At 44.1% G+C, this 27,842-nt stretch overlaps 1 protein-coding gene across 1 annotated transcript in view; it reads right to left on the bottom strand.

Annotated features, from left to right (window-relative positions):
• Positions 1 to 455: 455 nt before the first annotated feature.
• LRFN1 (leucine rich repeat and fibronectin type III domain containing 1) overlaps positions 456 to 27,842 on the bottom strand; it is an 80,776-nt gene continuing 53,389 nt past the window's right edge. Inside the window, exons 2-3 of the mRNA XM_029572034.1 lie at positions 11,378 to 12,773; positions 456 to 2,081 (exon numbers count right to left, since the gene is read on the bottom strand). Coding sequence (XP_029427894.1) covers positions 1,178 to 2,081; positions 11,378 to 12,753 — 2,280 coding nt within the window. The 5' untranslated portion in view covers positions 12,754 to 12,773 and the 3' untranslated portion in view covers positions 456 to 1,177. The remainder of the gene's footprint in view (positions 2,082 to 11,377; positions 12,774 to 27,842) is intronic.

The raw sequence follows: 27,842 nt of genomic DNA, 5'->3' as shown, positions 1-27,842 counted from the left end.
TCTTAAACCATTCCCTATAGCACCTTCTGCTGGGAGAAGCTGGGACTGCAGGAGCTATGAGAATATTTGGGACATTATTTTCTGATCTTGAATGGATGATCTTTCTGGGAATTTATGGCTAAGTCAAGTTATCTCCCTGTGCCTACAGGGTCAAGTTGAAAACAAGGCATTTGGCTTTCCTGGCCAACAAATATAATTGTTAATTTTATTTGAATAGTAAAGCATCATAAATGTGGTCTTATTTTTAAAAGCGGTATATAAATACTTTTAAATAAAATAAATAACCTCCAACCATCCTCTCTTCTCTGCAAATAAAAAAAAATATTCCCACCCATCCTTTGCACATGGCTGAATGCCCACCCCTCCTTCCCTCTTGCTCCCAGCAACTCTCCACATTATTAAACCAAGTCCCCTGCCATAAAGAAAGGGTCCCACAGCTCCTACAGTTCACACAGAAAGGATTTTTTAATAACCTGCTTTGATGAGCAATGCATGGAATAGGAAAGACTAGGGAGAATGCAATGGGCACAGGTTTTTAATGTAAAAACTTGTGTTCAGCACTCGACTTTTTCGGTCCATTAAAAGTCATGATGAGGAAGATGACTTTTTTTGATACTGAATACACAGAACACCAAACATTATCTAGACCAGCCAGATACATTAAATATTCACTGGGAGAGTCTGCAACTGGGCAGTCCCTTTTTTTCTCTCTCCAGTTTTTTCTTTTAAATATAATTTTTTTAAATTATTTTTTTACAGTTGTGCATAAAGATTTATTTAACAGAATTATCTTAATTTTCGTGTCTTATGTGCATATGTCCTAATTGTACCTCTCCTCGGCACTGTCTGAGTGATCCCACAACCCTGGGAACTCCTCTCTGTTTACAGTAATATAAGTGACAAGAAGCTCCACCTCTCCAGCCACCCTCCTCCCTTTCCTTCAGTGTAAATTTAATCTCTGCCTCCCTCTTCCGCTTAGCAGCAGCAATCAGACTTATGTTTCTTCCTCCCTCCTCTTTGCAGGTTTAAGGCACTGCTGCAAGGGTCAGTGATGCTTGGAACTATGATGGTCATCAGGTTGGTCGGTCCTCCTGAGAAGGAGCGGAGTTATCCTCCCACCTTTCCTCATTGCCTGGGAAGGTTCAGAAAACCGCTGTGCTGAATCCTCCTTGAATCCTCAAACTGTGCTTTCCAACATCCACTCTGTGCTGCTAAAAGTGACCCTCCTGTTACTGAGGGAGGACTCCTCTGAGTTTAGTTGGGAAGTGGACATGTGCCTCTTTGTCCGTGCCCGCCTAGGGTAACTGTGGCTCTGAAACAAAGAGTAGTCCCCATCAAAGGAGAACCTGTGGTGGTGAGTTCTTGATATCTCCCTGGGCAGAAGGTCCGTATTGCTTAGTTTGCTTAACTTGCCCCGGTTGGACAGAACCTCACGGCTGGAGTCTATCAAGCACAAGGACATGGTGGAACCAGCTACGCTGGTCTCAGTCTGGCCTTCCTCAGAGGACAACAAGGCAACTGTCTGTAAGTCATTAGTTGTTCTTGTTTTCCTCTTATCCAACTCAATCAACATAATCTCAGAAGCAATTTGAGTTTCCTGGGAGGAATCGGCCCTTTTGGGCTCAGAACTCAGAGCCTCAGCAGGTGGCTCTTTGGCTGAAATGTTTGCAGATTGCTGGAGGTTCTCATACTTGTCTTCTCCCAACTTGAAGGTAGACTGAGACTGGGATCCAGACTGGTTGCCATTGGTCTGTGAGTAGACGTTGCTAACTTTTGCCTTCTGTTGCTCATCGTGGCTGTTGTAGACCTTGTACCTGATCATTAAGATGATGATGAAGACCAGGACCGAGGCCACAATGATGCCACCGATGATTATGATCATGGTGCCCCCGAGGAACTGTGTGTGGATGGACTGGCAGTGAGTGCTCTCACCCTCCGTGGTGAATTGCACGCACCCCACGACCCTGGTGGCAGTCAAGGAGGTGATCCCATCATCGTAGACAGCTAGGACACAAAGGTCGTACTCACGGCCTGCTGCCAGGTCATTCACACGGAAAGTCTTATTGGTGGAAGGGATCATCCTGAAAGATAAAAACAATCAATCTGTTACATGCCTACAGCTTCCACAGATGTTCATATCTATCCATGCAAAGAAACGGTCACATGTTTCTTTCCCTCAAGAGACTAAGTCCTCAGTAAAGCAGCAATATTTCACAAAGAAAGGCCCAGACTTTGCTCATTGAAAGACTGCTATCATCAATCTACATAGTTGTCATATGCTTCTGTAACATTTTTCTAACATTTAAAGAACACTTTCTTACAGCTTTTCATTTTGCGTTTTCAACCTCAGAGAACTATTCTGTTTTATTTATTCTCTGAATCAAGATTTCCATTCATGTAACCTCCTCTAACCTTCCTGCAGAACAGACTTGACATTTTATTTTCATCTTAAATGATAATAACTGTGTAATATCAAACCAATTTTGGGATATAAACTAATGTGAATAACCTCATATTTTGAGGTAATATCAAACCAATTATGGGATATAAACTAATGTGAATAACCTCATATTTTGGTTGAATGTACGAGAGGGAGTCAATAAATAAGGTGAATTTGTATTGTTTTGATGCTGTAAAATTCACCTTATTTATTGCTACCCTCTTGCATAACGCCTTATTGGCATGTGGCTTGTTTGCCTGTTTTTGGTTGAAGCATGCCATTTTCATTGTTTTGAAGTGGAAATGGGAAATTAGAAAACCTGGGAGTAACCCAATGGGAATTCATCAGCATACTCATGGAGCATCCTTTTTAAACATTAAAAGGTCCGTATTGAGCTGCGGGCTATCCGGGTCAGTTACCCACATAAACTTACGCAGGTAACTTACACGCGCTGCTAATGTATTGGACAAACCCAGAGTTATCTTGGTAAAGTTTAGGACTGCCTCAGGCTACCCAAGTAACTTTGAATATCTGCGTATAACTCTGGCCTGCCCAGAAATCCCCCCCCCCCACCACCACCACCACCCGGTACACCCCCCTTTTATCCGGATAAGTTTTACTTAGGTTAGGACTTACTGGGGAAAAATTTATCTGCTTAGAGGAAGTGGGAATTCAAAATCTTGGGGTCTTCTCCAGGTAAATCAAAAGCTATCTGGACAAACCACTTTGAATATGGATCTCTAAACTCAGATCTCTAGTGCTCGTGTTGGTTCTGGAGAAACCCTGGAACCTTTGCAGGCCGGCAAAAGGAAAATCAAAACACGTACGTTAACTCTCGAGGCCACATAGGTCCCAACTTCAGATGTTTTATCTATTTATTATCTGAGGACGGGACACATAAACTCATGTACTACCACATCTTTTCATTATTTTAAGTTGGTCCACAAAGTATCAGAACCAACCAGAACACTAAACATTAGAACCTAAGAAGGGGGCAGCAGGATCTTGTCAACTAAGGAATTTGCCAACTAGGTCCTGAGGGTTAAGAAGGCCACCGCAACTGAATTTAACTGTCACGTTCCATCAGGCATCTAGATCTAGCCAGGCAAAAAAGTGGACAGCCACAGAGGTGTTCCCAGGATCAGGAGAGGACTTCACTGGTTAATGCTGATTTTCAGTCCTATACTAAGTTTAGGCATCTAACCCCTAACATACAAATAGCTATCCTAAACTTATGTGTGTGGTTGCAGTTATAGGGAATATATATCACTGGTTCTTGCCAAGTTTATCTATTTATTTATTTACAATAATTTATATTCTGCATCTTTAGCAATAATTTTTGTTCGAAGTGGTAGCCAGTTACAAAATGTCCTGTTTTGTTTTAAAAAAAAAAAACAACAAAAAAAAAAACATTGCCAGCCCCAGAGCCTTCTCATCTCTTCCCCCTCCCCCACCCCATGCAAAAAAAAAAAGTCAATTACAGACCAAAAAAATAGCCCCACCGTCTCCTCTGGTTCCCCACCCTATCTTCAGATTTAAATGGGGCAGGGGCAATCCCCAGTAGCTCCAGCTCTGCTGCTGCTAGTTTTCAAAATGGTGCCAGATCAGGTCAACCGTGCCATTTTGAAAAAACAGCAGCAGTGAGACAGGAGTGACTGAGGATTGCTCCTGCCCCATTTAAATCCATAGATGGGGTAAGAGGGCTCCACCATACTCATCCAGGGCATGGTGGAGCCCAGGAGAGCTGTCACCAAGCCTGGATGGGTCTTTCATTTTCCATTTTGGCCACAGAGGGAGCAGTCTGGACTTGAAAGTTGTGTTTGTTTTGTTTGTTTATGTGTTTTATTTATTCATTCAATGTATATACTGCCTATCTGGTTATGGGTCCAGGCAGGCTTTGTTTTCATTTTTTTGTTTGTTTGTTTTAAAGAAAAGAAATGAAACAAAAAAATAAATCACAAAAATATCTATTGCACACACACAGGTGTTTTATGCTCTGTGCTTTACAGGTTGTGAGTGACACTTTTCTACAAAGTCACTGCACATCTTATACTCCCCGCTCCTCTCAGGCTGCTCTGTTAGAAGAACCTTCCTTTGAGACATTTCATTTGGCCTCTGCGGTTTTTCCTCCATTGTCCCTTGTGCTTGGAACAACTTGACAGCTCTTGATTATTCAAAATTCAGAAAAGTAGTTAAAACATTCTTTTTGTTCTGAAGCCTTTTTCGTAAGCTTGCTTTTACCATTATTTGCTCTTCTTTGGATTCTGGTTTTTGGGCCTTTTAGTTTAGTTTATCTGATGCAGAATATAATGTATTGCATTTTCTGTTTTATGTTGTGTCTTATTATCCTTCAGCATATGTATTTCTTTTATTGCAGCTTATTTTTCTTCTTTTACATTGTACCTCACCTGGAGTGTCTTTGGACCAATGGGTACCTTACCAAGTATGATAGAGAAATACAATTATTTTCACCTGCAGCCTAGCTGTCCAGGTGGGAGCAGCCGAAAATGAGCTTGATTTAGCCAGTTAAAAGCTAGCCAGGTAATTGGGTGCCTAGCACCCCTTTGAAAATTTACTTCGTAGTTCTTAAATTTCGTGAAATTAACTGGCACACTTTGCAAGTGAAGGCACGCCGTAAGCGCACCACAAAAATGGTAAAATGGAAGTCTGCTTGAGCTATGAAACTGCTTTCAGCAGCCAGGGCCATTCGTCCTATAACAATAGCAAGACCAAAACCAAACCAGGTGTTCCCAGCAGGTGATCTCAGGACCCCAGCTTCAGTTCCTAATCATGAATGAGTCTCTTCTTCCTAGCTCCCTCGCTTGTTTCTATTAAATCTGCCTGTCTTTGTCTCTGCTCTTTTCTTTCCCCCCTCTATGTATGCAGAGTCTCTCTCTCTCTCTCTGGTCACATTCGCCTCCTCCTCTGCTCCTCTCCCTCTGTACGCATTCATTTTTCTCTCTTCCCTTCTAATTTGCATGCGAGTCAGGGAAAGCAGAGCAGCGTGTCAGGATGAAGAATATTGCTCCTAACAGATCTTTGGATAAGTCATTGAACATAACACCTAAAAACCTGTACACACAGTGCCAGGATGGGAGCATCTGGTGAATCAGCTGCAGGAGCACAGACTACTGCAGAGTGCTAATGCTATGGAAATAGGTTTTCTATCACCTTTTGTCACCTACCTCCCTTGGTACGCCTGCTTTCATTGGCTCTTCTGGGAAAGACACCTGGGTGGTATCACGGATGGGTTGGCGGGGCCTAGACAGAGGAGCTGGGGGGGCAGAGATGATGGACTCGAGTGACGGAAGATTACAAACAGGCCTGCTCTGAAGGATTAGTAAATTAGGCCTATTCTTATTTAAATTAGGCACATTCTATGCAAATATAACTTGACAATATTATTCAAACTGGATATCTTAAACAAAATGGTCTGTCTGTAGTGCTAGAGAACCACTGTGGACCATTCCAGATTTAGGAGAGGCTGCTCGAGTCTTCCTAACGTGAGCTGATCAGAGGGAAATCTTGGGAGAGTGAGACTGAGCCGTGCAGACTCAAGTCTCTGGAGGAAAAGGCAGGGATAGTGCAGAAACCCCCTCTCCAAGGCCTTAAAGCCCTGTTTTGCAAATCATGGAATGGGGCCTGATCCGTCCCCTGGTGCTCCGATGTCACTGGTATTGCATGACTGAGATCTATTGGCTAGCGCGACAAAGTCTCCCTTGAGCTCCTGGTGCCATGCCTTAAGCCCCCTGGTTCATCGTGATGAATTATTTTGGGTCTTTATATTTTTCCAGCACATATTACTTTAAACAGGGATGTGCATTCCCTATTCTTAATACAAATTCCCATTCTGTTTCAATTCATTTTTAAAATGAAATAAAGAAAAACTAATTATTTTGTTAATTTTTTTTTAATTTGTTTAAAAATGCCGCTATCATTTAAAAACAGGAAAAAAAAAACCCTTGCAGGCTGCCCCTCCCCAAAGTTTTCCTTTCGCATTTTTCTTCTTCCTTGGTAAGAATGCCACCCAGCTGCTCCTGCCCTGCCGATGGAACGCTTAGAAATGGCACCGGCCAACTCTGGCTGGCGCCGTTGGTAATTTCTTCCGTCCAAAACAGTGCCGGCCCAGGTCATTTTGTACAGAAAAAAATGAACAATGGTGCCGGAGCAAAATGAAAATGTCTCTGCATGCACCTGATTTTAAAGGACATCTCAGTCTCTCACTGCACTTCCAAAGCCAACCTGGAAAATATATTTTCAAATTGAAAATAGCTCCAGCAGTCACGAGGAAAAGAGAGAGAGAGAGAGAGAGATTGCAAAACCCTCTGGAGAATGAGGGGAAAATAAAGCTAAACTGAAGTGCTGCAGTATTACATTTCTAAAGAAGAAACTGAAGGCTATTATAGGTTAGGAGAGTCAGGAATGCATAATGCACCAGGCAGTACAAAACCACCAAATTTGTCTGGAAGGGGAGAGTGGAAGACATAAGAGAGATGAGGGAAGGGGAGATAGATGGAGATAGGACACTAGAAGGAAGGGAGAGAATGAGATGGGGCAAACCAGGATACGGTAAAAGGAAGAGACTGTGTTGTTTGTTTTACAGGAGATTTAAAACTTCCTGTTTAGCCAGGGTCCACTACAGATTCTCACTCTCAATCAAAATGGCCAAGAAGACACCGTCCTCAGCTCATGACTGAGAGAAACATGGAATAAAATAGCAGACAAAGCCTCTAGGGGCCAGCCAGTCTGCCCATCCTCACCTTCCTCTCCTCAGAGATCCTCTGTGCTATTTTGAAGAACTCTCATGCTGTCTCCTTCTCCATGCATCCACTACCCTTTCTGTAAATAAATAGTTCCTTAGATTATGCCTCATTTAACCCACTTCACTCTCATTCTATGGCCTCCTTTCTATTGAAAGTTACCTGCCTCTTGGAGGTATTTATTTATTCATTTATTTTATTTATCTGTACGTTTTTATATACCGAAGTTTAGCTAGAGGCCTTTACTCCGGTTTACATTTGAAACAACATATTACAAGAGTAGAAACCATTTAACCATTTAAATGTCTCTCCCCTTTCCTCCAGGGTACACAGGTTTAGATCTTTAAGACTGTCCTCATATCCTGTACGATGAAAACCTTGACCATTTTAGTAGCTGCCGTCTGGACCGTCTCTTGGTTTGCATCATATTGAAGGGGCAGTCTCTAGGGTTGTGCACACAATACCCCAAATGAGGTCTCACCAGATCTTGCATTTGATTGTAGCCAAAAAGGAGATGGAGAAGTGAAAATGAGTAGACGTTTCCTCTCTCTTCTCCCCCTCTTCCTCCCCTTAAGTATCACTAAATGACCCCTCTTGGTTTCTCTTTCCAGTCCCTTCCGTTGTTTCAGTTGAATGAGTGCACTGAGATTGGCCTTTCTGTTGCGACCCTTCCCGGACATTCTGCCTGCAGAATATCCCTGCCGAAGCTGAGATAAACTAGAGCCCCCATGCAGGGCCGATGCAAGGGGATTAGATGCCCTAGGCACCTTCTCCCTTGTGCCACCCCCTGCCCCCAGTCGCAGCCCTGGCTCCTACCTCTCAGAAGCAGTGGCAGCAAAGAGGAGTGGGGATTCGAATTTCCACTCCTCTTGGCTGCTGCCGCTCGCGCCCCCTAATGGTCGGCACCTTAGGCCTAGCTTGCCTCGTGTTTCTGCCAGCCCTGCCCCCTTGGTGTGGCAGCCAGCTAAACAGTAAGTGGCTAGAAAGGATCCTACTCCCAAACCTGGTGGAAGGAGATGGTCCTTTCTCTACAGGAAAAGGACACCATCTTGGTTCTCTCTCCCATGCGCCATGGGCACCTGCCGAATATTATGCGGAAATGGCAAGGGCTAAGCTGAGTGAGCACCACATAAGCAAGACGAGTCAGATTAAATTCCCCCAAGATCCCAGCAAGAGTGGCTGCAGCTCAGTCTCTGTCACGCTTCTCTCTTCCCTCACCCACTCCCTGAGCACCATCCAGCCTGCTGAGTCACTAACAAGGCAGATTTTGTAATTTTCAAGATAAAGAAAAAAAAAATGAAATCTGGTCCCTGAAATGGTAACTAATCTTGCTGCCTAGTAAATATGATCGTCCGTGCTGGGTGTCTAAAGGAGCTCTACTCTGCATCAGCAGGTCTGTTCCGCTCCCCCTCCAATATGGAGCGGCTCACATTTCTACAGATCTAATGATAAAGTGGGATAATGCATAAGTGAAAGGTAATACGGGAGGTCGACAGACACATAGACACAGGGTCAATAGATGTAGGGCTAACAGATTTCTGTAGGAAGGTGGCACCAATAAACTCAGCACAGCAGAGCAAATGATCAAGTGAGCAGGGGACCCTGACTGAGAGATTTATTTTTATTTTATTTATTTATTTAAGGTTTTTATATACCGGCAATCATGAGCACATATCTTGCTGGTTTACATGAAACGGGAGTGCATTAAATACATCAACTAGAACTGTGGTGATCGAAGGAGCAGTTACAAATAACAAGGGTAGCAGAACTTGGATAAGAAGGAAGAGATAGGAAAGAATAAACGGTTGAACGGTATACAAATAAATTAAATGCTATGTAAAAATGGCATGATTAATGGCTGAATATTTCCCGCGGAGCTGCAGTAAGCGGGCAGGGTGCAAGTCATGCGGCTTCTGTGCCTGCTAGTGGAGGAAGGGGAAGTGCTTGCTTAGAGAGATTGGATCAGCATTAGCTGGAGCTTGACAAAGACATGGGAGGAACAGCATCTACCGCTTCTCCAATAGGGTGAGGTTGCACTGAGGGGAAGCTTTTAAGGGAGCCATCAAGGTCAATAACAGGGTTCTGTCACCTACGGGGTCCAATGGGACACATCTCAGATCCTCTATGTACTGGAGGCATATCCATGGGTGACGTGAATCCCAAGCCTCCCTGACATCTGAGAATCCCACCATTTACAAACGTAAGAAATAAATGTAATCACCCAGTCTCTTCCGCTAGTGTGGCCCTTGCCTTCTGTGCTGTTGCAAAGACCCGACTGCTGATTTCACATCCTAAGGCTTCATGGACAACATGTACTATTTTCGGAAGCACTCAATCAGTTTCCCTTTATTAAAGAAAGGCTAATAAAGACCCCTCCATGTGACAGATAATTAATCGGACATGAGAGGCAGAATGGAACCAGTTTTAATTTCGGGCTGAAGGATATTTTTCAAAGGTCTTGGAATGTGACTTAACGAATTAATAACAGGAGCTTTGCACTGGTGGGAAAGGGAGCGTTCATGAGGCCGATGCGAGTACTGACCGTAATCAATTCTGATTGAATGAGTTCTGGAAATGGTGACTGGCCATGGGTGAAGCAAGTTTGCTGGTTCTCTGATCAACTCTAGATGGCAGCAGACCCATTCATTCTGGAATGTTTTGTGCTCTGAGCCACAGGAAGATCCTGGATGTTGTAGGATAGAGTACAGCTGGGTGGCACACTTATAAGCTAAGGGAGTAGAATGGACTATAGCTCCGAGGTCCCCCTAGTTAGTCCCTGCACCTCTAACTGAGTATATCTGAGCTGTCAAGCCATAATGGCAAAAGTGGTCATTCCTAAACCTGGAATAAAGATGGACACTGGATTTTTTTTTACGTCTTTATAGGGTCCAACCCCCATCTGTTGGCTGGCTCTGGCATTGATTTCACTCACTATCCTTTGTAAGAATATTAAGTTCGCTACCATGAGCAACAAAAGGTTAATGCCACAAAAAAATAAGAGGTCCATATTCAGATAGAGTCTGGATAGCAAAGTTAGTCAGATTAACTTATCTGGCTAACTTTGGAGCTATATTCAATAGCACAGCCACACTATAGAATATTGCCGGCTATCTTAAAGTTAGCTAGCTAACTAAAGCCGGCTTAGCAGAGTTAGCTGCTTAACTTAGCCAGCTAACCCCTAACTTAGCCAGCTTAGCTTAGCCAGCTAACCCCTAACTTATCAGGTTAAATTCTAGCCACCTAATTTACTAGCCGCCCAAATATTCATTTAGCTGGCTAACTTCTGAGTTATATTATTGCTCTGTACCGTAAAGACTATTTTTATTACACGTAATTCATATATCCAATTTAAACAAAAAATTATTCGATGTTGAAATATACAAATTCAATACCTATACTCAAAAATAGATCTAGATGATTTTACTCTGGAATTTGATTGTTCAATTAACAACATTTATCTAAGAAATATTTTTTAGGAAGAGAAGAAGGTTTCATGTAGAGTGTAGGTGTCCCTGCACCAGTGTTATATTGGTTATAATCATTAACCTCCTGCCACCTCCATATGGCAGGAGGTTAATGATTATAACCAATATAAAACTGGTGCAGGGACACCTACACTCTACATGAAACCTTCTTCTCTTCCTAAAAAATATTTCTTAGATAAATGTTGTTAATTGAACAATCAAAATTCAGAATAAAATCATCTAGACCTATTTTTGAGTATAGGTATTGAATTTGTATATTTCAACATCGAATAATTTTTTGTTTAAATTGGATATATGAATTAAGCGTAATAAAAATAGTCTTTACAGCGACAGAGCAATAATATTGTTCTTGATGGGTTTATGAAGTGAAAGGATTGCTGTTCATAGTGGTGTTTACATATGTTTTAACTTCTGAGTTAGTCAGTTAAATGCTTTTGAATATGGACCTCTAAATTAATTATGGCAATCATATACTCCGTGCAATATAGTGTGTGTGTTTGTTTGTGAGTGAGAGAGAGAGAGAGAAAAACTTTTCTATTATCACAACACAACCCCCAAAAAGGCTACACTTTTCTGGCACTGTTATTGAAGACCTCACAATATCACAGCACAGGGCTGATCAGAGTTTGCATCCTGCCACTATTCATTAAAAATGGAAAGAAACTGAAGTAGATTCCCCTCCCTAAGTTTACCTGTAAACCAGCGAGTCATCCAGAGAGCTGTTGTACTGTATCTGATACATACGAATCCCAGGGATGTGTCGCTCAGAGGGCCAGTGAATGACCACAGATGTGCTGGTCAAGTCTGCAGCCACAATTTTCTTATCCAAATGGTTCTTTGTGTCATTGGAGCCAGACTTGGTGGAGGTGGTGATATCAGATGAACCTGGGTCTGGCTCCTTCATATGGTTTGTGTTGTTCACTAAAAGTGGGAGGGGAACAATGTTGACCTCCACAGGAGCCATGGCTTCTCCAGCTGCATTTGAGGCAATGCAGGTGAAGACCCCATTGTCCTTAAGTGTGGTGATCAAGATGTCCAAAGTTCCGTTTTCATAAACAATGGCCCTGGTGGTAGAATGGATCAATTTCCCATCTGGCGCTATCCAATGGATGGAGGGATCAGGGTCTCCCACAGCTTTACACTTAAGACTCACTGCCTGGCCCTCCATGATGAAAGGCTTAGAGGAATAATGCCGTGTGATCAGGGGTGGGTCACAAATGAACTCTTCTTCCTGGATGGACCAAAAATATTTATCCATCAGCTGTTCAGGTGAAGCACAGGTCTCCAGATCATCTTCCCGGGTCAAGCGCCGAAGCCAAAGGAGTTCACAGTTACAGTGCAGAGGGTTTCCACCAAAACTGATGGCTAAAGAAGATGGGTGAGAAGCCCGGGCATTAGCCAGCACTTGAGCCCTTAGAAAGAGATTGTCTGGGGGAAGTTTGTGTAGCCGATTGGACGTCATGTCTAGGCGAACTAATTTATGAAGCAAAGAAAATGTGCCTTCCGCAATGTGATCAATGAGGTTGTGGTCCAAAGTAAGAGTGTTCAGATTGATCATCTGTCCAATGGCTTCCCAGGGGAGACTGTCCAGGTTGTTGTAAGATAAGTCAAGATCCTCCACGGTGGCCAGGAATTCATCAAAGGAAGACGATTCAATGGAGCTGATTTGGTTGTTGCTCATTATTAAGTGGCGAAGATTTGACAATCCTTTAAAATGTTCATGTCGGAGGAATGCCAACCGGTTGTTGTTCATGTGCAGGGCACGTAAGGCACGCAAGTCAGCAAAGGCCAGGGGCATGATCTGGCTGATGGTGTTTCTGGACAACGTGAGGTGGACGAGGTTAGTCATGTTGACAAAGTCCTTTCTCCTGATGATGGTGATGAAGTTGTCTGTGAGTCGAAGCTCCACTGTCCGTCTGTCAATGGCCATTGGCACAAACAGAAGTCCAGTTTTGGCACAGAGCATAGTTAGTGTGGGGGAGATGTTCTGGCAAATGCAGCGACCAGGACAGTGTTGGGCCTTCACCAGTGTGCCAAGCATCAACAAGTATAAGGCCAGCTTTTCCATGGTATATTCACGTCCCAGTTCTACAATGACAGAACAAACAGGAATCAATTAATATTATAACAACTCATATCATACCATAATTTCTCAAACTATAACTTGATAGCCCCAGATTCTAGGTTGCACTGGAATTCTGTATACAAACAAGGTTCTATGTTGTAGAGTCTTCGTAAGGCTCCATATATGCTCTTATCATATGTGGTTTTGAGTCCATTTTTTGAAGTGTGGATGCCATGAGTCCCCTTTCACAAAGCACAAGGAATTATAGTCTTTACTACTTTTAATAGTTTCATTTTGACATCACTGACTTCTATAAAATCCTGTTACAGAAATAAGATGGTTTCACATGGAAGCGAAGAAAATCATCTAACTGGCTGATGCTAGGATCTACTTAATGAACTATGTCTATAAAGCACTTTGGTATTCTCTTCAGCTCAAGATACTATAGAAATACATATTATTGTTAATAGCAGTAATAATAATAGTATAAAAGGTGGAAGGCTCTTTGATGTCACATCCTATTGATGCCCCTTAATGTAGAAGACAAGCAGCAACAGAGGAAATAAAATGCTTGAACAGTCTCCAGTTGCCTGAGTGAAATGACCTTTTTAGAGTACTAATGAAGTATGCTAAGGGGGTTCATTTTTCCAACAAATTTTGTAAAAATGTCCTCTATTTCTGAAGTTAATGTTGCATAGCCAAAATATGGATTGCAAATATTTAACCTTTCTCGATTTATCACCTTCATGACATCCATCACTGAAGAATTCTCTGACTAGTCCTGCATGTGAGAGCAGCCCCACCACAGCTGTCAGTGACCCCCCCCCCCTCACTCACACACACCAGCATGACTGCCTCACTCAGAGGACTCTGCCTCTCTCCACTGCACATCCTCCGCTCTAAACTGCATGCAGCCATCAATCACCACTCAAGGGGCAAACGGAGATTAAATACAGATTTTGCGCACCAGCTCATTGTAAGAATGTACATTTTTTTACATTAACAAAAGTGGTTTCTCAGGACCAGTCTGGGGCCTTGGTATCTAGACAGGTAGATTTTGGTGGGCTTTTTGTGTAGGTCTTTGCTGTGTGTATGTCTCCATGGGGTCCATCTACTGACCCATCATTAAAACTGGCAGGTTAATGTACAAGGCTGATCCTGGGAGGGGAGAGGACAGGGCCTTGTACAATTAAGCCTGTAGAGGGCCCCTCCCCACACAAACACAAACTTGAGCATTCCCCCCCCCCCCCCACAAGCACACACTCGGTGTGATTCTCCTCACTCCCAGACGGTAGGAGGACAGCAAGGCTTCTTTGCTTCTTCCCTGCATCTGCCCCCTCATCTGCCAACTTCAGTCTGAAGAATCCTGAATGCACCATGAACGATCATCTCACAGGATCTATTGGGCCACCCATTCAGACTTGAGAGGAGCAGAAGAGAAGTCACATTAGGGTAAAAAGCGCTGCTGGCAGGAGGAAGGGCAGAAAGGATGGCACCGGATAGGGAGATTTAATTAGTTTGTTTGTTTATTTAGGTGTTTTATATACCGCTGTTCCAATATAAGATCACAACGGTTTACAAAATCAGCATTCAAATTCTGGGTCAAAATTCATATTTTAGGTCAATATATCAGCAAATACATATTTTATGTCTTATGCTTAACTAATCTTGTTCATCGCAATAGTAAATACATATTCTCAGTCAACACAACAATATCAAGTACAAGTTCACTTGGATGCTATGAAGGAGGATAGTAGCCAATAATATCTATTTCATTATCCTTCGTGTTAGTATCAGCATGTTGTATTGATACACTTTACATCGCTTAATGCTTATAGCTCAATCTACTAACATTATCTAAGGTTCTAATTGTGACGTTGTCAGTTTATTGGCCTTTATGTTACATTATAGGCTTTTCTAAAGAGCCATTCCCGTTTGAAACTCTTTCTTTCTGTTATCAGATGTAGTGACTCTGGGAGAGAGTTCCATAACTTGGGGCCCGCTATGGAAAACATGAGATCTCTTATTTGCATTAGATGTGTGATCCATGTTGTAGGCACCATTAGAAGTCCTTTGTCTTGCGATCTTAGGGCTCTCTGCGGTGTGTATGGTTGAAGTGTCACTCTTATTAATCATGGGCTCATGTTGTTGATGATATTACAAATTAGAGTTATTACTTTATAATGAATTCTGTATTGTACAGGAAGCCAGGGCAGTGCTATCAGTGAGGGGGTGATGTGGTCAAATTCCCTTGTCCCTAGTAGCAGTCTGGCTGAGGTATTTTGTAGTAGGTGTAATGGTTTTATGAGTCCAGAAGGTAGGCCTAGAAATAGGGAATTGCAGTAATCTATGTTGGAAAATATTAGTGTTTGTAGAACAGTGTGGAAGTCTTGTATAGTTAGTAATGGTTTCAGCTGATGTAGTATTCTCAACTTAGTGTATCCTGTTTTAATTAATTTGCTTATATGCTTTTTCATTGAAAAGTTCTCATCGATCTGTATCCCTAGGTCCCATACTTGATCTGAGGGAGTAATGTTGAAATTTCCTAGGTCTAGGGTTTATGGAATTTCTCCTTAACCACACAATGAACGGCAGTCTCACAGGATCCATTGGGCCACACATTCAGACTTCAGATTGAAGCCAGCAGAGGAGAAGTCCGATTAGGTAAGAAGCACCGCTCTTCTGCTGGCAGGGCAGAAAGGGTGGCACCAGATGGGGAGACATTAGAGCAGAGGTGAGGGGATGGGGGGAGGAGGAGAGGATTCTGCTGAAGAGCATTGAAATGCAGGGCCTCCAATGGGTGAGATGTGGGGCAGTCCTAGGGATGGCCCTGTTAATGTGCTTTACCTGCCAACTCTAGTGCAGGCAGTGCACTGGGTTTAATGCCTAATGTACTAAGACATTGTGATGTCATAGGTGGCAATAAAGAGAGTGCATCCACATTAATGCTGTCACATTGGACAAGGCAACTCTCTCTGCATTGACTGGTCATAAGGAAAATTGCTGGGGGGGGGGGGGAGTTATTGGGAGCACCTCCCCCTTCAGGCTCTGGTCCCTAAACCCTCATTCCCTTAAAGATCAAAGACTGGCCTCAAGGTCCTCACCCCTTACCCATCCCTAAACCCCATTCACCCACCTCCACCCCCTTGTAAAAATTACATTGATCTATATACACAAAAATAATCATTTTTTGAATATGCATTCACATTAAAAAATGTTCAGAATCTAGGTTTTGTCTCAAGGTGAATGACGGAGTTGGCTGGGATTACAGAACCCACTGACAGACTTGCTAACACCTTGCAGTAATAGTGTAAAATGAAGGAGTTTCTGTGGAAGGCCAAGTTTTTTTTCAGGTTTACTATGTTTCCCTCCTTTCTTGTGCCAGACTCAGTTTGCCAGTGCCAATTACAATTGTAATACTGGTGGGGTAAGAGTGACCAGGGATCACTTCTGCCCAGTGAAGAAAGAAGACTTGGGGTAGAAAGAGTCAGGAAGGTTGGAAGGGAGGGGGATTGAGGGAGCCCCAGGAGGGCATTTGTGATTTTTTTTATTTTTCTTCTGGCAGTGGTGGAGACCCAACAATTGTTTTGTTTTATTTTGGTTTTCATTTCTTTTTTTATTTTATTTTATTGTTTTTTTTATTTCAAATAACTTAAATGAAACAAAAGCAAAACGGAAAAAAAAAGATAGAAAATGAAAAAAGATAGAAAATGAAAAAATACAAAAATGAAAAAAATGTGTGTGCACAGTCCTAGGAAATATTGATGCTGTGTGAGGAGAAAGGCTCAGCCTAATAGGAGAATGTTTCCCGAACTTATTCATTTATTTATATTTCTTAACTGCTTTTCCAAATAACATGCTCAAACAGACTACAATTCTAAAACATACAACAAGCCAGCTAAAAATAACATAAAACAGATCAAAAGACAAAATAAAACACCAACAGGATTATTTTTCTTAGGCTATTATAATATAAGGAAAAAAATCAAACACAAAAAATAATATCTTAATAATATCCTAAATATATAAAAACAAATACAGCATGTGCAATCTAGGAATAAAATCAAATAAATAGAAATTTTAAAATAGGGAGAGTAATTTTATAACTGTCTGTGGTTAGGTAAGGTTTGCACATAGTTTTTACACACAAACTTTACCCTGAATGTTCAAAGCAAACTTATGCACACAAATTTGCTTTGAAAATCCACAAACAATTGGCCTGTTACATGCACCGAATATCTCAAACATGCCCTTAAAACCACAAAGTATGCACATACATTCCAACTAGACCCTAGTTCTGCCCCCAAGAATGTCTTTCCCCAATTCACATAAAAAGTGAGAGTGAAACAAAACATAATAAATGACATGGAAAAAAAAAGACCCCCCTCCTCCCTCCCAAAACATTTTTTTTTTTTGTGGCTTCACACTCCTAGGATACAAAGGCGAGGCTCAGTGGCTGAGTGGAGGGCTGTGGCCAGAGTACATCTGTTAACACAGCCATGCAGCTAATCTGGACCCATGCCATTCAATGCCTGGAGATCATGTGATATTAACAGAAAGCCTTCATACCAGTGCACGCTCTCATGCATTATAGATCTGTGTCTAGTAAACAAGAACGTAGCCCCACGTTTCTAGACTGAGAGATACAGCACCCCTCCCCAGTTGTGGGAAGGGGGGACAGGGGCAAGGTTTCCTGGCTCTTTCCCTTCTAGCAGCTGATACCCCCCCCCCCCCCCCCCCCCACCTGCTGCCTCTTCTCCTAACTTGTAATCACATTCTCCGTTTCCCTACCCAGCTCCTTCCCCCCATGCCGGTGGCTTGCTCTCGGCGTATAATCTTCCTTATCAGCAGTTAATTGGACTGTCTCTGTGAATTACCCCTGCTTCAGCCTTCAGTTCCCACACAACCCACTGTCGGTCTCGGCGGATACCCGAATGATGCAATCTAGGTGACAGGTCTCGTACAGTTCTTATATTAAGCAACAGAGTGTGGCATTAAACCGCCTTCACATTAGAAAACGCAGCCACTGTGCATGTGCACTGCCCTTCCAGGAGGAGAACGCCTAATACATTCGCCCCACTCCAATCTGCTCTGCGCTTTTCCTTCACCCACAGAGCGGATCCCGATCCCTTGAACATTTTTGAAGGAAGACGTATGCGGAGAGTAGGCTCTGGAATGTAACCAACTCCTGCTAATTATTTCCCCCTAATGATCTCATGCTCTCTCGTCTCGTCTATTTCTCTTGCTTAAGCAGCTCAAAACCAGGACTGCAGCATTTGCCACCCTAGGAATCCACAGCTCCCTACGCAGTCCCTCGCCTCGACGTATACACACAGAGAGAATTCTAATAATAAATACAAGGAACAGTCACTATCTTTAGAGCTGACATCTTACAGAGGGGATACCATGAGCTGGGAATTGTAAAGCAGGTTGCTGGCGGTGCAGAACTGACTTCCCTTAGTCTCACAGCACTGCGGAACTGTCCTACACCAAATTGCATGAGCTGTTTTCCAGACCGTGTGAGACACAATGAGGCCCCACTCCTAGCACAGAGGTGGTGGATGACACCTGAAATGATAGCACTTGAGAATTATAACTCACATTACACCAGAAGTTACTTAATCATGTCATGAGTTCTTCATAGGGGTATTCCAAGGATGCCAAAACTCTCAGACTTCTTTTGTGCCAGGGAGTAGATTGTACATACCAAAATGTAAAACCCTCAACCCAGGATTCAGCTTGACATATTCACTCTTGGTTTCTCCTAATCAGCCATGTACTGGGTAAAGGGACCTTGGAGCAGCCTTCTCTTTCACTATCAAGCAGAAGGACCTGGGTCTCTTCCATATTCCGTTGCATTCCCAGTACCAAACATCCGTTCCTGAATGACCCCTTGATCCTCAGCCACTCACAAGATTTCAGTTGCTTGTCTGCCAAGTTGCATACCCTTGCCCTCATCCTTTACTCCTCACTCCAAAAATGTACAACGCACTGATCATTATTTATTTATTTGTTTATTTATTTAATTTAAGATTCTTATATACCAACATTCCTGTATAGAATACAAATCACACCGGTTTACAGTACAACAGAACAGTCGCATGGGTGTGATACAAGGAACATTTGAAACAATGAAACATTTGTACATTGAAATAAGGAACAATTACAACCAACAGAGCAAAAAACAGAGATTGGATACAAGTCAGAAAGTGATGATGTGCCGGATACATGTGGCAAATAGATATGGAAGAAAGCCGAGTGCATAATACAGATTACTAGGTTAGGTAAGCTAGTGCTTAGGTCCGAAGATCTAAGGTGTAACTAAAGATAACTGAGGGGGAGAGGCTGAGCATAGGGGCAGAGAAGGTAAGAATGAAGGAAAGAGGGCCCCAGATACTGCATAGGATGACAAGTTGAGAGAGTGACGTGCCTTTGTCTGGGGGCCCCTGTCAGAGTCCGTGTAGAGGCTTCAGAGAGTGCTTATGTCTCCGGAAAAAGCTTGACTGAAGAGCCAAGTTTTGAGTTTTTTCTTGAATGTCTGAGGGCAGAGTTCTTCACGGAGATCCGGGGGAAGCATATTCCATAGGGTGGGACCTGCTGTGGATAAGGCTCGCTTTCGTAAGGCGGTTTTAGCTGGGGGGGGGGGGGGGGGCATAAAGTGAACCTTTGTAAGCTCTTCTGACAGGTCTGTCTGAAGTGTGCGGACGAAGTTGGGTGCTTAGCTTGAGGGGAGAGATGTCATGGATGTCTTTGTGGATCATCATGAGAACTTTGAAGGAAATCCTAAATTTATTATTTATAATAAATAAATAAATAACTTATTTATTTTATTTTATTAAATTCAATTTATTTTCCATCTTTCAGCATTTCAAAGCAGATTACATTCAGGTACTTTAGGTATTTCTCTATCTGCAGAGGATTTACAATCAGACACATAATGGGGGGAAAAAAAAGCCTTCAGTAAATTAGGCCCTTGTAACTGAAGCAATGGAGGAAGAAGGGACTTGCCCAAGGTCACCAGGAGCAGCTGTGGGATTTGAACCCTGGCTTTCATAGCTCATAGCCTGCTGCTCTGACCACTAGGCTCTCTGTCTATCAAGGGATGATTCAGTACATTCTTCCTATAATATATTCACCCCTACTGATCTCAAGGGCTTTTACAGACTCGGGGGCCGATGCAATAAAGTGCGAGCAGCCGAGTGGACAGGCTGACGTGCTAAACTAGCACCCGATGCAATAAGGAGATTAATGCATCCAAAACATGCGCCCAAACAAATGCATAGCTGATAGCACTCATCACATGTAAATTCCATGTAGATAAGGCTATTAGCTATTATCCCTGATGCAAAAAAAAAAAAAATGTGTGGGCACCCAATGCACACTTATTAATGTGGGAAATTTAACTCCAGCCCCGAAGGTGGCATTAAGTCAAGGGCTGAGGAGAAATTTAAAAATACGGTCCTCTGAGGTTCCTCCTAGTTAGTAACCTTGTGACACTTACATTTACTGCTTGCAGTGTTTAAAAATAAAGGAATATGGGCTTGATTTAATAAAAAAAATTCTGGACGCACAACAGCAAGAGGAGCTTAGCTATGGGCGTCCAGCTACCTCAGCAAAATTGGCCAGAAGGGGGATAAAAATGGACGCTCATATTGAACGTCGTTGCAATTGTGGGCGCCCGATGCAGTTCAGCAATAGGGATGCCCAATTCTCCCCTAGCACATGCCTTTTTTATGCAAGCCCTCATTTATATACTGCGTTGGGCGCCCGTGGGATGTGGCTGTGCGCTTGTTAGCAAAATGGGCGCTCAACACGAGTGCCTGTTTTAACGTGTGTCTTATTGCATCGGCCTGTAAGTTTCCATTATCACACATTTTGGGTAAGTTGAGAAGTTTTTTTAAAGCACTGCCATGCAAAGCATTATCTACTTATTTATTCATTAAAACATGTATATCCCGCATTATCTAAAGTTCTAAGTGGCTTACAAAATAAACATACGCAAAATGTAACCAAAGAAAACAAGTACATCAACATATGGCAACTCTGCCCACAATACAAACTAGGGATGTGAATCGTTTTCCATATCGTCTTAACGATAGAAATCGTGTGGCAGGGCAAGAAAATCGTCTTAGGCACGATTTTTTAGTTAAAAAATCGTTAAAAATCGTTTTTTTCCGATTAGTGCGCACTAACTCGAGTTAGTGCGCACTAACGGGAGTTAGTGCGCACTAACTGGGAGTTAGTGCGCACTAACTGAAAATGATACAATTTGACACTTTTCAGGTCAGTTAAGGTCAGTTTAGGAATGAATATGTATTCCTATTGGCTGCCCTCTTATTTATTCATGTTACAAAGTTTCCTACTGACAGTATATGGGGGATGGGAAATGGAAACAGTTGGTAGCTTGACAAAACAAGTAATGTGATCAGTCAATGTGACTAGAACTTGTGCCCTAACCCTGATACCAGGGGTATTGTGATCTTCCTGCACACAGTGCCCTATCCCTATTAATACCAGGAGTGTTGTGATCTTCCTGCACACAGTGCCCTATCCCTAATACCAGGGGTGTTGTGATCTTCCTGCACACAGTGCCCTATTCCTGATACTGGGGGTGTTGTGATCTTCCTGCACACAGTGCCCTATTCCTGATACCGGGGGTGTTGTGATCTTCTTGCACACATCCCGATATCAGGGATAGGGCACTGCATGCAGGAGGATCACAACACTCCTGGTATTAATAGGGATAGGGCACTGCATGCAGGAAGATCACAACACTCCTGGTATTAATAGGGATAGGGCACTGCATGCAGGAAGATCACAACACCCCTGGTATCAGGGATAGGGCACTGTGTGCAGGAAGATCACAATACCCCGGAGGAGTGAGGGTCAGGCAGCTCCCCCCTGTCTGTGAAGCCAGCCTCTCACTAGTAATGCAGGGAGGGAGCTGTCTCAGACTTCACCATCCTCCCCCCCCCCCTTACCCACACACCATTCACTAGCTGGGACATGGGGGAAGTCAGGAGTGAGGGTCAGGCAGCTCCCCCCTGTCTGTGAAGCCAGCCTCTCACTAGTAATGCAGGGAGGGAGCTGTCTCAGACTTCACCATCCACCCCCCCCCCCCCTCACCCACATACCATTCACTAGCTGGGACATGGGGGAAGTCAGGAGTGAGGGACAGGCAGCTCCCCCCTGTCTGTGAAGCCAGCCTCTCACTAGTAATGCAGGGAGGGAGCTGTCTCAGACTTCACCATCCCCCCCCCCCTCACCCACACACCATTCACTAGCTGGGACATGGGGGAAGTCAGGAGTGAGGGTCAGGCAGCTCCCCCCTGTCTGTGAAGCCAGCCTCTCACTAGTAATGCAGGGAGGGAGCTGTCTCAGACTTCACCATCCTCCCCCCCCCCCTCACCCACACACCATTCACTAGCTGGGACATGGGGGAAGTCAGGAGTGAGGGTCAGGCAGCTCCCCCCTGTCTGCGAAGCCAGCCTCTCACTAGTAATGCAGGGAGGGAGCTGTCTCAGACTTCACCATCCTCCCCCCCCCCCTCACCCACACACCATTCACTAGCTGGGACATGGGGGAAGTCAGGAGGGAGGGTCAGGCAGCTCCCCCCTGTCTGTGGAAGCCAGCCTCTCACTAGTAATGCAGGGAGGGAGCTGTCTCAGACTTCACCATCCTCCCCCCCCCCCCCTCACCCACACACCATTCACTAGCTGGGACATGGGGGAAGTCAGGAGTGAGGGTCAGGCAGCTCCCCCCTGTCTGTGAAGCCAGCCTCTCACTAGTAATGCAGGGAGGGAGCTGTCTCAGACTTCACCATCCTCCCCCCCCCCCCCCTCACCCACACACCATTCACTAGCTGGGACATGGGGGAAGTCAGGAGTGAGGGTCAGGCAGCTCCCCCCTGTCTGTGAAGCCAGCCTCTCACTAGTAATGCAGGGAGGGAGCTGTCTCAGACTTCACCATCCTCCCCCCCCCCCCCCCCCACACACCATTCACTAGCTGGGACATGGGGGAAGTCAGGAGTGAGGGTCAGGCAGCTCCCCCCTGTCTGTGAAGCCAGCCTCTCACTAGTAATGCAGGGAGGGAGCTGTCTCAGACTTCACCATCCTCCCCCCCCCCCCCCCCCCCCTCACCCACACACCATTCACTAGCTGGGACATGGGGGAAGTCAGGAGTGAGGGTCAGGCAGCTCCCCCCTGTCTGTGAAGCCAGCCTCTCACTAGTAATGCAGGGAGGGAGCTGTCTCAGACTTCACCATCCTCCCCCCCCCCCCCTCACCCACACACCATTCACTAGCTGGGACATGGGGGAAGTCAGGAGTGAGGGTCAGGCAGCTCCCCCTGTCTGTGAAGCCAGCCTCTCACTAGTAATGCAGGGAGGGAGCTGTCTCAGACTGGTATCAGGGTTAGGGCACTGTGTGCAGGAAGATCACAACACTCCTGGTATTAATAGGGATAGGGCACTGTAAGAGATGACTGTAGTAGATTGAATAAAGATCTGATGTTTCTGCTCTCCTCACACCAAACAAAAACAACGCACAAGCAGAGAAGCCCTTCTTACAAAGCTGAGCTAGTGAGTTAAGTAGGAGGAAAAGTAAACATACTGGTGCCAGTGTGGCTACTTAAAAAATACACTTACCAACAATCAATTACATATATTTGAACTGTGTACAGTTCCAGCCAGGACCACCTTTCTAAAATGCACAGTGATTGGCAAATTCAACATGCACTAGCATTTCAGGTGCCTGCTAACAAAAATAATAAACAAACAAGTTCTAGTCACGTGAGTGCTGATCATTACATTACTTTTTTTGTCAAGCTTCCAACTGTTTCCATTTCACATCCCCCCAACCATATTGGTAACATCAATAGATAAGAGCACAGCCAGCCAATAGGAATACATACATACATATTCATTCCTAAGTGACCTTTACTGACCTGGGAAGTGTGAACACTTTGTTTCATTTTCTGTTGGTGTTCGTTAGTTTCCAGTTCCATTTCCCATCCCCCCAACCATCACCTCAGTGGTAACCTTGGTAATATCAATAGATAAGAGGGCAGCCAGCCAATAGGAACACATATTCATTCCTAACTGACCTTCAGTGACCTGGAAAGTGTTTATTTGTATCATTTTCAGTTAGTGCGCACTAAATCGAGTTAGTGCGCACTAACGGGGAGTTAGTGCGCACTAACTCGAGTTAGTGCGCACTAACACGATTTAACGATTTTTAACGATAAATCGTTAGAATTTCTATTGTATCGTGTTCTATAACGATTTAAGACGATATAAACATTATCGGACGATAATTTTAATCGTTGAAAAACGATTCACATCCCTAATACAAACCAGCGTCTAAAAACCCTAGCAAGCCTATGTGTGGTTGAAGCAGAAGCAACTCTGTTTGCAAGCTCCTCTAAGATAATGCCCTCCCAGGCAAAAAGGTTTTCAAATGCATTTTAAAGCTCAAAGCAAGACTCTCTTTGGAGAGTATCCAGTAAGCGGTTCCATAAGATAGGTCCGGATACAGCAAACATCTTTTCACGAGAATCTATTAGTAGCCTCATTGAATGCAAATTATAGGTAATGAAGAGACATGGCCAGACAAAGGCTTAAGATGTTCTCAGGACTCACCATTGTGCTGTCCAGTGTATGGTGAAAGCCTGCTTTATGTCACTGCATGTTCTGACTACCATAGGGTCCCACTGCCCCTGAAGGCACCACGCAGTCCACCTGACCCTCACATTACCAAACTGTCTCATTGTCCCCATAATATCTCTCTCTCTGACTCTCTTGGTAGCAGACAGCCTGGCAAGCTACAACATCCCACCGTCCCCTAAGCCCTGTGCATTTGTAGTTGGTCTTTAACTCTTTGGGCCAACTAGCTTTTGCATCCCTTGAAGCTTGGAAGCTATGGACAGCAAGAGCAATCTGTCTAGTGCATAAGGCAAGAGTCAGCCCATTTTGATCTTTTTCTGGTTGCCAGGTTTGTTTTCCTCATGGAAATGCCCAGTCTTGCCTCGTGTCGGGAGCATTGGTTTTTGCTCTATTTATGGAGTGGACTGGCACAGCTGGATGTCCTTTCCACGCATGCAAGGATTCTTTGCTGCTGCTATGCCCTTGTCCCTTAGTTATTGAAGGCTCAGTCATGTCTTACGCATCAACCAAACAACGGAGTCCCAACCCGCATTAAATTAGTTACTAGAAATTAGCAAGTTATACATTGTGCTATTTCAAGCTGTGAACCACATTAACATGCCTCAGTGTTCCTGAGCTGTTATTTACCGCAACAGATGGCAGTGGAACTGCAGGAGCAGTGAGCTCCCCTCAGCTATCCCTCCTTCACTGTTGCCTGCAGTGCCGTCTGCTGAGAGAAGCCGGGACTCAAGGAGCTTGTGAGTTTTCACCATAGCCCTTGCACCATTCCCTACAGACTGGGTCTGAAAGCGCTTTAAAGCCTCACCCACTGCCAGGGTCACCTGCTGGAAAGGGGGCACTAACCCCAGGGCTCCTGCAGTGTACAAGGTCCAGTACAGTAAAATCAAGCATGGGCCCTTTGCTCTGCACGATACACAAGTCTAAAACCTCCATCTTTAGAAAGGGAAAGAGGGTTGCTGATCATGGCCTACTCAAGCTGTCCTGGGAAATGCAGTCCCTGGAGGCCACTTGAACTGTGCACAGGGAGGGACTCCAGGATTAGTCCTTTATGTAATTTGGAGTTAATTACACAGCAACTAACTGCAGTTTTCCAGACTTTCAACCTCAGTAAACCTTGTTAATCATCAGCAGATATTTAATTAGCGTGTGATAACTGTCTCATTAAATGTAAATTAACTACTTGGGACACAGGATTCAGCTGCAGTTTCAAGGTTCCCAGTGACAGCAAAATCACTTTCTTGTGTTCCTTCTAGTTTCGACCTCAGTTTATTGGTTTTCAAGGAGAATTCAGACTGCACCCACGTGTTGAATAAAATGAATATGTGTGGATATTACACCTGAAAATTCATGTATTAGAAATGCACAAAACAAACTTTTTAAACAAAAAAAATGCTCTCCAGAGAGAGTCTAAAATATTAGTAAGGAATGAGTTGATAGTTTCATATAAAAATAGCAACTATCTGCCCAGATAATCTGCGCTAGGATGTAAATTATAATCATTAACTACCAACCTCCTTCCAACCTATCCTCAAATAATTTTTATATTTTATTTAAAGAAAACTTTTTAAATCACAATTATATACATTTTTAAAAAAAGTTTAGAAATATACTTTCAAAACTTTCTTCATATTGCACTCCTTATGCATGTGCATGAAAATATGCTGGGTGAAGGAAAACACTTACAGAAAAATCTTTGGCATCTATGATGAATTCAATTTCTTACTGTCCTCCCAATGAGGCCGCATTTCGAACAATGTCCTTCCTCAGGGGATATTTCTTTTCTGTCATTGTGTCGATATATTAACCGATGTAGACATCTCCACCACAAAAGCATGCAATGGTAAGCATTAAATGGTGTTCATTTCTTATTTATGCATCATCTGATATGGAGAAGACCAATTGACATCTTCTCTGCTTCATTCACCAATCAAAACACGGGACTGAGATACTGAAGGACTAATCACCATTGAATATGAATATTCAAACACATTGAACATGAACTAATTATATCAGAGATGTTCAATTCAATTCTTCATTCACACCCACAGGGACATACCGGGCCGGATTTTCAAAAGGTTACGCACTCCGGGCCTATTTTCAAAAGGCCCGGTGATGCACATAAAGCCCCAGGACGTGTGTAAGTCCCGGGGCTTTACTAAAGGGGCAGTCCGGGGGCGTAGGCGGGGTGGTCCAGGGGCGGGGTAAGGTCAGAGGCTCCAGGCACAGCGGCCATTTGCCGCTGTGCCAGGGATCACGAGGTGACAGTTGGCCGGTGCGTGCAACTTACTTCAGCCCCAAATCTGAAGTAAGTTTAGTAATAAAAAAAAGGAGAAAAAAAAAGGTGGGGGGAAAAGGGCAGGGGAGGTAGGGGAAGGGAAAGTGGGGTGGGGGGAAGGCAGCGCAGCTCGGCATGCACAAGGTGCACAATTGTGCACCCCCTTGCGTGCGCCGACCCCCGATTTTATAACATGCACGCGCCTGCATGTTATAAAATCGGGCGTACATGTGTGCACACAGGGTAGCACGCGTACATGTACGCCGCACGCACTCCTTTTAAAATCTACCCCACCATGTTCAATGCATAAATCCAATAGGACTCACGATAATTTAATCTCAGAGCTATTTTCCTGCCCTTGGTGGTATGCAATATTTGTTAAATAATAGTTCACTGTAACATCAAGAAAGTATGTTCTAATTCAACACAATGTTGTTGTTACAGAAGGGGAGTGCTAGGAGAGCGATCCCATCTTGAGGGGATTGTGTGCCCTTGGGCCTCGGCACGACCCCAGAGAACTCCAAGGCAGCACAGAGGGTAGGCGAGGCGTGTCCCAGCATGGGTGAAGATGGACGGTCTGACCCTCTGCTGGACCTGCATGCTTCTGGAGCCAACACAATGGTGTTGGTATTGAACAGTCCTCCAACCGTTCCCAGCCCTTTCGGACCTGCCACAAGAAATGACAAGAAGCAGCAGGCCGGACTACGGATGAGGGCGGACAAAGGCTCTGGAACATAAAGACTCTAGACGTAGATGAGGAACTTGGAGGTACAGATGAAGACTCGTGCAAGGACTTTGGACAAAGACTTGTGCAAGGACTTTGGACGAAGGTTCAGAAACAAGGTACTGCAGGCAAAGGTATTCAGAAGCAGAACAAGTACTGGGTGAGACTGTGATGCAGCGCGCCCTACACAGCCACTACCCATGGGCTGGTCGCGGACCACGCTTGCATGCAAAGCAGGCTCTAGACGAGGTGTGGAATAAATGAAGCTGGAACATGGCGAAGATTCGGTAGAAACCTGTACCAAGGCGTGCCTTACACAGCCCATCCTAGGCTGGTCGCGGACCATGCTGGAATGGCACAGGTTCAGTCAGAGTCTTAGGCATGGACGGACGCAGTGCAAGGAACTCCAAAGACTGGGACGGAAGCAAGCAA

The sequence above is a fragment of the Rhinatrema bivittatum genome, chromosome 11, assembly GCF_901001135.1.
Source record: "Rhinatrema bivittatum chromosome 11, aRhiBiv1.1, whole genome shotgun sequence".
NCBI classification, from domain to species: domain Eukaryota; kingdom Metazoa; phylum Chordata; class Amphibia; order Gymnophiona; family Rhinatrematidae; genus Rhinatrema; species Rhinatrema bivittatum.
The sequence above is the reverse complement of the archived record's forward strand: the minus strand, read 5'-3'. Positions and strand labels throughout refer to the sequence as shown.